The 13,087-nt window shown below is 46.3% G+C and overlaps 1 protein-coding gene across 1 annotated transcript in view; it reads right to left on the bottom strand.

Moving 5' to 3' along the window:
- Positions 1–780: 780 nt before the first annotated feature.
- The window catches only part of ACER3 (alkaline ceramidase 3), a 59,564-nt gene continuing 47,257 nt past the window's right edge, over positions 781–13,087 (bottom strand). The window contains exon 11 of the mRNA XM_079974143.1: positions 781–9,088. Coding sequence (XP_079830269.1) covers positions 9,017–9,088 — 72 coding nt within the window. The 3' untranslated portion in view covers positions 781–9,016. The remainder of the gene's footprint in view (positions 9,089–13,087) is intronic.

Raw genomic sequence — 13,087 nt, 5'->3', positions numbered from 1 at the left:
GGCATTTTAGGTGTCTAAGGAATAGGACTAAATATAGGCACATTTCATGCACCATACAGAGGTTTTCTTTTTATACAGTTTATTGCATAGTTCCTCACATGTTGTGGATATATTATTTTGATGTATGTAGAGTTTACTGATTTATGTTGATGTATCAATGTATGGGACACAGGTGGCGCTGTGGGTTAAAGCCTCAGCGCCTAGGACTTGCCGATTGAAAGGTCGGCGGTTCGAATCCCTGCGGCGGGGTGCGCTCCCGCTGCTCGGTCCCAGCGCCTGCCAACCTAGCAGTTCGAAAGCACCTCCGGTTACCAGCGGGAAGGTAAACAGCGTTTCCGTGTGCAGCTCTGGCTCACCAGATGCAGCGTTGTCACGCTGGCCACGTGACCCGGAAGTGTCTCCGGACAGCGCTGGCCCCCGGCCTCTTGAGTGAGATGGGCGCACAACCCCAGAGTCTGTCAAGACTGGCCCGTACGGGCAGGGGTGCCTTTACCTTTACCTTTTATCAATGTTTTATATTTGGAGTGTAGTTTCTTGCATTTTTGTATATTCCTGTCTTTTCTGCTATAAAGGTTCAACTCAATTTTTATTTAATAAATTTTCTTAAGACCTCTATGGGCATCACAAGCATTAGATTTTGTGTGTATTTGTATATAGACCTCTACTTTTACTTACCCAGAATTTGTTCAACAGGTGCAAGAAAAGGAACCTTAAAACTCATGAAGGCACACCTCAAAAAGAACGAGTGAGGGGGGAAAGAACGAACAACGGAGTCCTTAATTAAATCAAAAATCCTTTAATAATTATTAGCTAGAAAGTCATAATTAATGCTGAAAGGGTAAATTGATTAAATACGTCATTTAAATCTGAAAAAGCCACTTTTATTGCAAAATAGCATTATATATTATAAGCTTATTTGTTGAGAAATGAGTCCCATAGAAAGATTTCAATATAGTATATCAAAATGCTTGCAGAGTATTCATCACAATGGCTTTTATATACAGTTTTCTGCTGTTTTGTGATACAACCACAGTTAAGTTCGTCTGTAAAGGAAAACGTTTCTTTACAAAATAATCCCACAGGTCCAGAACAACAGCGAAAACAACAAAAAAGGTTGAAAAAACCAAGTCTGGTCACTTAACATAAGATATCCACCACATCCCTTTCGACAGCCCGGTTCCATTTCCATTTTAAACAATAATAATAAGCGACATCTTAAAATCAGTGCATTAAAAAGTGTGTCCAATAATCAAACATTCATTTGACACGATAAGAAGCAATACTCATTTTAGAGGGTTTCGGAAACATGGAGGTTTGAGATGCCAATCTGATGGGCAAGATCCGCTGCTACAGCAGCAGCGCCGGAAACTGAGAGGGGGCTTCTGGGTAAAGGAGTAAAACCAGAAAAATATGGACCGCCCCACTCATCACGCCCTGGGAAATCTGGATGCTGGTTCTTTAACGTGGAAGCAAAGTAGTACTTTGCACATGGGAAAGCGTTAATGGCACAGAGGGATAAGCAGCAATAAATACAGAAAGTGTAATAGAGAGGTAGGGGTGGGGAGCGTTTTCCATTCTGAGAATTACCTTCCTTTCCAGACCTTCTGGGGTCCAAAGTGGGCAGAGCACTGTACAAGCAGGCTAGTTTCTACACATGGCTCACCCAACTCTCTCTTTGCCAAGGAGCGCAAGAGGCATTAGTCCCAAGAGTTCAAGGACATATTTCAGCCAGGCAAAAGCACCCAAGGGTGGGGCAGAGCAGGGCAGGATTAAGAGTACAGTGGATGCTCGGGTTGCGAATGTGATCCGTGCGGAATGCACATCCGCAACCTGCAGCGTCGTGTCTGTGCATAGCGCGATTTAGCACTTCTGCGCATGCGCGACCACCGAACCCTGGAAGTAACCCGTTCTGGTACTTCCGGGTTTTGGCAGTCCGCAACCCAAGAAAACGCAACTTGAAGCGTCTGTAATCCAAGGTATGACTGTACGGCCTGGGGAAAATTCAGAGAGCCAGGTACAGAGGACCGGCTCCCCGAAACCCAAGGATCCCTACTCCTGCCGCAATGGGACAGATAAACAGGCAGAGATTCCAAGGAGCCGAGTCGGAGGTGTGGAAAGGAAAGTTGAGCAGAGGAAGCAAAGCTCAGGAACCAGGGGTTTGCTCAGCAAAATTGGGAGAGAAGGCAGTTTAGGTGAGCCTGCACTGAACCCCCTCAGCCTTCAAGTGAGAAGGTTGCATAGCTGAAACGGTTCTCCGCGGATAAATTAATTCTCCACACAGAAGCCTGGAGTGGTGCAGAGCAGAAGCAGGTTTGCTACCTCACCTAAAGAACATTTGCGGAAGGTTTCTGCATTTTGCATATGTCTGATATGTGCACCACCACCGCCTCGCTGTGAATATTCATGGCACCCTTTGAACCCATACTGCCTCCCCCTGCTCCCTTCCACCGCCCCACTTTCAGCTTCCGCTAAGAAGAGTCACTGGCAAATATTTTACCGCCGTTGCCAGAATAAATTTCAGCCCAAACCGCCTGGTTTGTGAGGACGGACCGACTGCATTCCTGGTTCTCCCCCGAGCAGAATGGGAAGACGGTTCGCTAAGGAGCACATACAGTTGTGCAAACTTCTCAGAAGGAGGGCTTTTATTTAATACTGTTGGGTATTCAAATACCAACACTGTCCCAATCTTCAATTGCTAGCTGTACGTTCAGCCGCTCATCAGATCAGATGCTCAGATTCAGTATATGGCGGTATCCCATGTTCCTTCCTCAATCCGTCAGATGATCCACATTGTCATTATGACAGAGAAAAGGCAATTTTTTTTTTTTTTTAAAGAGCAGAATACAATCTGTGCGCCTCTCTGGGATGCCAAAAAATACCCCTGCAGCAACATCTACTGTCATTGCCAAATCAAACATTCAACCACAAACAAGTCTTGAGATATGGGAAATGTTCCTCTTGATTTTTTTTTAATGACTAGACTGGGCAGCTAATCCAGGTTGGCAAATAAAAATGCAAAGTTCACCGTCCCACTTTCCTCCACGTAAAACTATTTCAACGGTTTGTGGCACTGAAAGAAGTTCTGCAAGTTCCCGCTGTTGGGTTCACCTGGGGAGAAGATTCAGATCCTTCACAGGTGAGACCGTACACAGCTAGAGAGAGAGCAGAACTAGATTGTTTCAAGGCAGGCACCCCCAAACTTGGCCCTCTAGCTGTTTTGGAACTACAGTTCCCATCATCCCTGACCACTGGTCCTGTTAGCCAGTGATGATGGGAGTTGCAGTCCCAAAACAGCTGGAGGGCCGAGTTTGGGGATGGCCAAGTTAGGGGCAAAGACCTTGCTCCTTGTGGATGTGAGTTGTTTCCCCCCATTATGGGTCCAGCCCCAGCCTTTGGCTCCATATTGGATATAGTCTTAAGATACATTCCAGCTGGGGTGGAGATTGCAGCTCATCACCTCCTGGCTGCAGGTCACAGGGAGTGATTTCTTTTTTAAAAAACGGGCCCTCTGGTTGGGGTGATACAATCGTAGTAAATACAAGCTTTAACTTCTGGGCTCCACATTTTAGCTGGCAGCATCTCAGGGGCAAAGTGCACACGGCGTTTACAGGGTTCCTAATGTTGTGCGTCTCTTTCTTGTTGCAACAAACAGTGTGTGGCAGGGAAGAGCATCAACAAGACTCAGAATAAGGCTTTAACTCCCCACCCCCAAAAAAGCACAGTTTCAACATACAAAGAGCAGGGGGGCGGATTTTCTAGGGACACCACACATAATTCCGCTTTTATTTTATCCATGCCATTTATATTCCTTCTGGGCGAAGGCAGCCCCGGTTTCCCCCCACAAGCTCCAAAGCATTCACACACAACTTTCAGTATTGCACAGGTTCAGTAAAGCCAAGAAGGGAGTTCAGAGGCACACAGTCTTTAGCAGGGGTAGCCAACGTGGAGCCCACGTAGACACGGATCCCCAACTGTTGCGGCAGTGTTAGGAGTCAAACGTCACCCGGAATGCTCCATGTTGGCTACCTCCGGTCTGAAAATATTACATTCTTTTCTTCCGGCGGCGCTTTTTAGAATACATTTGGACCAAGCATTGCTCTTTTCGACTACATAAAGTGAAGAAGATGCCCTAGCCGCCCCAGATTTTGCTACAGGAGATGCAAGCAGGTGTGCTAAGACGACTCACTTTAAACAGGCCCCTTTCCTTAGCTAGCAGAGCTCTGCTGCGGCCCTTGCAAATTTTACACCCCTAAAAGGCTTACTTTAAGAGGCATTTGCCCCCAGCCAGAAGTTAAAAGTTCTTTGCCAAGTCCGTACTTCTACTGAAGGGAGACCTGCCTCCAGTTTCAATGATGTGTTTGGGACGCATAGCAGTACAGAAAAAAAAAAAATCTGCCTTAGAAACTTTGATTGAACAGCTTCCAAAGTGCTAAGGTGGTTACCAGTCCAAATCGGAGCCCCGTATAATAGCTGTGCTAGGGGTTTAGTTTGGAAGACTTCTAGGGCTGATGGTATATGTTTGCCACCCTTTGTATGGAAAAAAATCAGAATAAGGGCCACTAACTGACTGCTGATTCAGGACTTTAAATTGTGCTTTTACATCAAATTTCCTTTTCTGCGTATATTGTAATGTTTTACTGTTGCTATGGCCATTGGCTAATGAGAATAAATTTTTATTTTATTTATTTGCCCCCAGCCACTCTGATGGGCTCTGAGCACATCTCCTGAAAGAGGATTGGCCCCAACAGCAACTCCCATAAAACCAGGAATATTTCATTGATGGGCTTTTTAAAAAATAAAATTGGGAGCAGCTGAATCCAGTCACTCCAATCACATCCAAATGGGGAGATGAGGCACAGCCCCACTTCCTGCCCTCCAACCAAGGTTGGCTGGGAAGGAGGCAGGGCCATGCAATAGCTCCGGGTGTTTTTATTTCTTGATGGCACAAGTTTGCCCATGGCACCTGCCCGCTCCAGGGCATGTCCACGGAAACAGCGCCTGGAATGTCTTGCTCTGGTATAAAAAGCGTTAACAGCCACGGCCCGTTGTGGTGGGTGGTAGGCAAGTCATGGAATTTCTCTGCAGAGAGCTCTGAATGGCACCCACACAACTCTCCCTCTGTGCTGGGCTTTGCCCTCCCTGCGTGGGCAAAACATTGGGCGCTCTCAGTGCAGCTGCAGCTGAGCCATCTTTGCTGCTCTGCACAGCAAAGAGCGAGAGACACGCTGGGTTTTCTTATTGTTTACCGCGTAACCGCTTATCACGCTGCTACAAAAGAGCTCCGAATCAGGAGCCCGCGATTTCCTCAGGAACATGCCAAACACGAGTAAGGTTGAGAGGGAAACCGCAGGACGAAGAAGTCCGGATGGACAGGCACAACAGCCCCTTGAGTCTTCCCATCCCATATGGAAAAGCAAGAGGAGGCTGGGGTGGGCAGCTGCACGGCAGAAAAATGCGACTTGGCAGTCCCTTCACTTTCTTCATTCACCCACTATTTGGTGCGGAATTGGTACTCCTAAAGTAAGCTGCAAGCCTTCATGATCTTGGCTATAATTATTACTACTATTTGTGATTTCCTAGATACCTAGAAATGCAGGGAAACAGCATAGGCCAGGCATGGGCAAACTCGGCTGTCCAGATGTTTCGGGACTACAATTCCCATCATCCCTGACCACTGGTCTGTTAGCTAGGGATGATGGGAGTTGTAGTCCCAAAAACATCTGGAGGGCCGAGTTTGCCCATGCTTGGCTTAGGCAGTGTTTGCAAAATGTGCTTTTGGGGGTGGGTGGGAGTAGCACGGTCAATTTGGTGGATTTGTAGAGGACATATTCAAAAGGGTTCAATTCCTAGCATCTCCAGGTAGGACTGGGAAAAAAGATCTTGACTGAATCCTGGAAAGCAGCTACCAGTCAGTGTAGACAATACTGAACTAGATAGGGACCCCGCAATCTATGCTCAGCACAAGGCAGGTTCCTATGCCCCAAAAGCAATGTGCTGGGACAGCGTGGGAGAGGGGGTTTTGGGCTGATGGGGTTTGGGCTCAAGAGAGGCAAATGCCACTGGCTACCGGCAGCCTGGAGACTTGAGCCTCGCGAGGCCACATTGCACATCACTGATCGGTAACCGAATACAGGGATGAGATACCAAACACGATACGCAGGCTGGCCAATTCACATAAGAGCCAAAAGAAAACCCGAGGGAAGTCAACCATGAGCAGTGTTGGAAACTCAGGTGCATCAGCTAGGTGCCAAATGGCTGCTTAAACCAGTTGCCAAAACGGAATGCCTAGTTGCCATTTTGGGGGCCAGGCAGCTCAAAAAAATTGTATTTTTTGTTTCCTAAAATTTGTTCTGATTCTGCAGATATAAAATAGCGGGTAGGATTCTACAGGGTCCAGATCCAAGGATCCCCAGGCACACGCCTTCAGATGGGGGAGATGTTAGGCGCCATCCTGGCACGCGGGCATCTGAACTTGGTCACTAGAGGCCAATAAAGGTAAAGGTAAAGGGACCCCTGACCATTAGGTCCAGTCATGGCCGACTCTGGGGTTGCGGAACTCATCTCGCTTTACTGGCCGAGGGAGCCGGCGTACAGCTTCCGGGTCATGTGGCCAGCATGACTAAGCCGCTTCTGGCGAACCAGAGCAGCGCACGGAAACGCCATTTACCTTCCCGGCGAAGGGGTACCTATTTATCTAATTGCACTTTGACATGCTTTTGAACTGCTAGGTTGGCAGGAGCAGGGACAGAGCAACGGGAGCTCACCCCGTCGTGGGGATTCGAACCGCCGACCTTCTGATCGGCAAGTCCTAGGCTCTGTGGTTTAACCCACAGCACCTCCCGCATCCCGACAGCCAGGTGCCTGGCAAATTCCAAACACAAAGCAATGCCCTTCCTCAGACTTCACATAGGGAAAATGATCTTGCAGTCCTTTTCAGCAGAGCAGGGGAGGGCAACCTTTTTGGCCCCTGACCCCCATTCCCCCCCCCCAGGCCAACGCTGTCAGTCAGCTGGGACCATGCACCTGTCAATCATCTGATGTTATAACGGCATCAGGTGTTTGACAGGTGATTGTAGCGTCTGCCTGTCAGCCAGCTTGCAGGGTTGAGGGGGAGATAGCAATGAACGGCTTATGCATGGGAAGTTCAATCTAAGAAGCAGTGACCCCTAATCTCAACCGCTTGGGAACTCTTATTGCATGAGCGCAAGGTGTGGGTGGAAAAATGCACTTTTGTGATTCTTCCCCTTTTAAGCGACTGGAAAACTCAGGAAGGCAGCAAATATTCCAAACGAAGAGAAGCAAAAGCAGAGCAAAAAAATAGCATGAGTGTTTGTTCTGGGCGTCTTGGTTATGAATAGTCTGTGCCTTTTTGCTTAAGGGATGTGGAGGTTTCGGGTACCAGTGTCATTCAGGAGCTTCTTAAACAAACTGAGCTGCCTCGTTAGCTCAAGAGAGGCTGCTGACTTTCGCCAAATCACCCAGGAGCTCAAAGCATGTGGGGAACAAAAGCAATGCAACAAAACCACATTTCCTTCACCATCTGGCAGAATCTGACAGAAGCCGAACAGCCCAATTCTTAGCTCCTCACAGTGTAAAAAGCACCCAAGGCAAAATTCCTGCTCAACGTTCAGGGATGCCTACCAAACTGCAAAACACATGCACACCCCATCAGTTTTCAGGTAGCATAACTGTAGAATTAGGCAGATGTCTCGTTTTAAGAACCTCTGATGCAATAGTCAAGAAAAGGGCAGATGGCCAATTGACACTTTTCTTTTCTCCGTTTTAGGAAGGCACAATCCTAACTTTCATATTACGTTTTTATTCTGCCCATCCTCCAAGGAGATCAGGGTGGCATACCCAATATTCTCAAAACAACCCCGTGAGGTAGGTTAGGCTGAGAGATAAAAGACTCAAAAGATGTCACGTGTGCATCTGAACAGCTGTGCATGGATTTTGTACTCCGGAAGGCAGGCATGAATTAAATTTGTTTGGGAATGAGAACCGGCGATTGGTTACCTCCAGGTAACTATTTAGGACTGCAATGAAAGTCCAGCTTCACAGTTCACATCTCCAACTGGTCGGAGGGTGAGAGCTAAGGCAGGTTTGTTCCTTTGGCCTACAATTATCCCATGGAGAGGGAGTGGTTTTCAAAGGGGTGGTTCTCCTACTCTGGTTCAAAACATTTTGCAGCTGCACAGTGCTCAGAGAAATGTGTCCCAGCATCCTCTACTGTTCCACAAGGGATCCTGGGCCACACCTCTCTAGATAATACTGTTTTATTGGTTCTGCAAGTAACCACTGGGGTGGACAACTGGACTTTTGTTTATGGTGCAAGTATCACTGACTTAACAGCAAATTTCACAAACCTTCTGTACGTGGAAAGACACTCCCCTTATCAAATTAAAATCCCACTGTCTGTAAAGGAAACAGGACATTTCACTCAGTTAAGAGAATAACACCCCTACCCAGCTCCCCTTATCGTGTGCAAATTGCTAAAGAAACCAGTTTTTGGAAAGCCAGAGTAAAGCCCTGGACTGTTAGGACGTAGCAGCAGACATACAGAGTGCGCCCAAGAACACAGAGACCTCTATAAAGATCAAATAGATGGTCTGTCCGTTCCTGACTGGCTTCAACGATGCTCAGAAGCGTTAGGTTTTCGCCCACAAATGAAAATTCTGGCCAGCCAAACGAAAACCTCTGTAACCCACCATCAAGAACAGAAAACACGCTTGCTTTCTGTGAGCAGCGCAATCTGCCAGCCCAGCAGCTCCAAAAGTATTGTACACAGAAATCCCACGCCCTCGTTTTGATACCTCAAGCACAGAAAAACCTCTAATCGTGGCTTCTGTAGATAGGCTGGCTCTTGTTTCTACAGATTCTCTGCAGCTCCAGAGGGAAGGGAAAGGGGATATTCCTTTGCAAGAACGTTCAACACGCCAGTCCAAGTGGTTTATTGTAGACTCTCCTGATTGCATCTGGGGTAAGTTGTCTCTTCAGCGTTGGTCAAATGTCCTCGTCATTGCTTCTTTGCAGATTCTTGCTTATTGGTCGATTCTACTAAGAGAACAGGCCAAATCCCAAAGAGAAACTATTGAAAGGAAGGGAGAAAAGGGGTTCTTAAGACTGCTGGGCCGAAACATAGAAACACAACACACATACCTCCCTGGAGATTGCCAACTGATCAGACAAAACGTTCCGGTTTTTGCTCCTGTCCATTTAAAAGCAGCTTGATCTGTGTAGAGGCCAGTGGGTTTTCATAGCACGCAAGAAAGGAGATTGTCACTTGCTAATGTCCACAGACCGAGCTGCTGTTAAAGACACAGGAGCCAGGGGAATGAACATGATTGGTAAATAGTAATTCCAGTTTACGCAGTGTTTATACACAAGAGCATCTGGGTGACTCTCTCTTCTGAGAAACGTTTATTTGTTTAATAGGCAAAAAAAGATGAAGAGCTGTCATACTGTACATGTTTGATACTCTGATACTGAGTCGAACCCTTGGTCCATTTAGCTCAGTATAGTCAACACTGACAGCAGCTCTCCAGGGTCCCAGGCTTCAGGAAGCCTCTCCCAAACCTCCCTAGAGATGCCCGCAAGACTGAACCTGGGACCTTCTGAATGTATACGCACAAGGCAGATGCTCTCCCACTGAGCCGTGGCGTCTCCTGGACTCAGTGCACAAGCAACCAGGAATTTTAGCCAGCTTGGGAAAGATGTTAACCTTCACGTTAGAAGAGGCAATTCACATGGCCTGGAGATAGGCACAAGAGCAGCCGTTATGTGCAGAGAAGCGTTCTCACTGCTGCAATCCTGGGATCTCGAACCCTAGCACTGCGGCACTGAGAGAAAGCCATTTGGGGACATCTTGTCATCAGAACTAAGGCACCTTTGTGAAGGCAAGAGGGAAGACTGGCCTTCAACCCGAGGAGTGCAGTTGCTGAAGGAAATTTGCCTCCCTGCCAGAAACTGAACGCTCTGCTCCAACTGCCCCAGGGACTGCAGAAGGTGGCACCCTGTGGCCCCATTTGCCAGCTGGGGGTGCATGGTCTCCTGGGTTTTTAATATTAATGCAGGCACCTCCATGGCACTGCTTTCGATGCCTACAAAGAACGGTTTCGTTTAGGCAACCATACCCAGACACGTAATTTTAATTTGTACGTCTGCTTTTCACACTGTTGATTTTCTCTGCATTTTGATGATGTTATTCCTGCACTGCAGGGGGTTGGGCTAGATGACCGTTGGGTCCCTTCCAACTCTATGCTTCTTTGTTTGCCGCTTTTAAAGTCTGTTTTTAATTCCTACGTTCGCTCAGCGTTTTATACCGTCTTATGCTTTCTTTAAGAGTACCTGCTATACAAATCTTGTTAAGAAAATTAATATATACATGAAAGGTAGTGCAGTTATTTGATCAAAAGGCACCTTCAAAAATGACATTTACTTTATTGTATTTCCATTTTTACGCATTTCACAAGGCCAGAGCGGGTTACAACATCAAAGGTAATACAAGGAAACAGCAACAACGGTCATCACCTATCTAGATGCGAACCGGTTAAATCGCTAAACAGAAAATTCCTTAACAGCCTAAACAAAACAGCAAAGCGAGAAAGCAAGACAATCCTTTATCTCCTCCCAGTGACACAAAGCTTTAAAATGCTGTAGTGCTGCATGCTGGAGACGCTGCCCCGCTCCCCTTGACCCCTCCGTCTGTCCAAGCAAATGACTTGGCAAGGACTTCCAAAGCTTAGCTCCTCCTTCCTCTGTTTGCCCTAGAAAGCACTGAGCGTTCTGCGAAAGTGAAGCAAGTTCTTAGCAGCTGGGCTGTCTCATGGAAGCTTTCCCAACTGTGGCACTGGGCAAACCTATTTTAAAGTAGGTTCCCGCTTGGATGCCTGCCTAATGTGCGAGTTCAGTGCTGCATTTGAAGTGGAAGATTTTCAAGACAATTCGGCATGTCCCAGCAACAGGGACGGGAGAAAGCGACAACCACCCCACTGAGACTTAGCAATATTATCGCCCGGAGTGTGTCCTTGTTGCCTCCACACACGAAAAAAGGGTGCAAGCTGTTTCATTACTCTTGTGGGATACGTCGTTCTGGTGGTTCAGAACAACGTTTCAGAACAATGTTCAAAACAGCCATGTTCTGATGGGCTTTTTAAAGACGCTTGCTCCTTAGGCCCCAAGAGAAACACTCAAGGCAAGCAAGGCGTCCAATCTTGTATACAAGTTTGGATCCAAAAGCTGACAGAATATGCTGAATTAGACGGTCTATCGGAAAAAATAAAGAATAAACCAAAACAGGAATTTGCCTCAAAATGGGAGGTTTCCAAAGAATATTTGAAACATAGTAGTTTAAATTCTGTTGCAGCATTTGAAGGAACTTCAGTAATAAGTTCCAAGGTTGATGTAAGAAATTAGATATATTAAGAAAAAGTTTAATTATGATAAAAGTGTGTATTGGTAATAAGTAATATGAAATCGAAATATGGAATAGACGGGAGGTTGGGTCTTTAGCGTTAAGACCAATTTATGTTTTATTGTTTGTTAAGAAAATTATGTGTCTATGGTTATTCCTGTGTGTAATTTGGTATTTGTGTTTTTTCTTTCTTTCTTTCCTGCTGTATCAATAAATAAATAAAAAAGGCAAGCGAGGCGTCAAGTTAATCGTATGAATGCAAGCAACATGCTTGGGTTTTGTTTTTTTATGTACATAGGAAGCAAGAGCAGTGTAGGGGTTGGTGTTCAACATTCTCTCCCCCCCAACAAAATTAAATATCTGAAACTGGAACTTTTGTTTCAAGGGAAGCCAATGTGCTGCTGCCCAGTGGAGGCACTGCAATGCAAGCAGCAGCTTCTGAGAGACCTCAGAATCACTTACACCATGGTAAATTTGAGATGCTCTTGGACTCCCGATGCCCATCAGCCATCGCTAATGGCTCCGGCGAACAGAACCAAGGGAGCTGGGAGTCCCACATCTAGAGAGCCTACATCTGGTTTAGAGTTTGGGATAAATGCACACATGCAAAAAGAGAGATGCTATTCAAGTGATTGTGTATTGATTAGTTACGCTTACTAAGAAAACGAATCGTTCTGAAGTCAAAGATTGCTCCTTGTTCTATGCTGACACACGCATCTAACAGCGGAGTAATCTACTCTGGAAGAGGCAGGCTCTCTTGTAAAGGGGGAGCAGGGAGGGTGCTCTCTGCAAAACGGCCAGCTGCCACTGAAGGATTTGCAAGACGTTAAGGTGAATTTTAAAAGCAGTTCAAATCGACGAGGGATACATGTTTTTAAACTGATCCAAAAGTTTTGAAACTATGTTCTTATTGATTTGTCAATGAAAACTTTGCTTTGTTTACTCAGAGGGGGAAAACAAGCACCGTATCAAAAACCCAGGGGTGTAGGAAATGCTGCGGGAACAAAGGAGGCAGTCTTAAAACAGATCATTTATCCATCCAGCCCGGTATTGTTTACCCTGGTGGTTCTGAAAATCCCCCTCTACGGACCATTGGAAAATTGCTGGTCTTGGCAGATCATTTAATTATTATTATTTTGTGCCTGTTGTCGCACGCTGCATTTTTTATTGATTCTTTTATCTCCTATACTGTATGTTACTGTATGACATCTGAATTACACAGAACTCAAACTGTATGCATTCTTTACTGACTCATTTTGGTCTGCCTGAACGAAGCCTGTGGTCCACAGACCACAGTTTGGGAAGTCGAGCGGCTGGCAAAAGAATTCCAGGGCTATCAAAAAATTCCCAGGTTCAGAGAAAAAGAGGGAGAGAGAGAGGACTCCTTTCTTGATCCTGTTAACAAGAGAGGTATGTCAGGGACTGGCAACCTTCTGCATGGCAAGCATGAGCCGCACCACTGAGCTATGGGTCCTTGTCTACACATGTGAAGATGGGGAAACAAAAGAGCCTTGCTGGAGCAATTCAAAAGAATATTTTGGTCCTGAATGCCACTTCTGAGCCAAAAGAAGGAGCATCACAATCTTACTTCAAAGAAAGCACACCGTCACAACCTGCCAGGCTGCAAGATCAAGTGTGCCTCAACACCTACACATTCCTTCTATGCAATTTGGT

This window comes from Podarcis cretensis (assembly GCF_951804945.1).
Source record: "Podarcis cretensis genome assembly, chromosome: 4".
In the NCBI taxonomy this organism is placed as follows: domain Eukaryota; kingdom Metazoa; phylum Chordata; class Lepidosauria; order Squamata; family Lacertidae; genus Podarcis; species Podarcis cretensis.
This window is presented reverse-complemented; position numbering and strand designations above follow the sequence as displayed.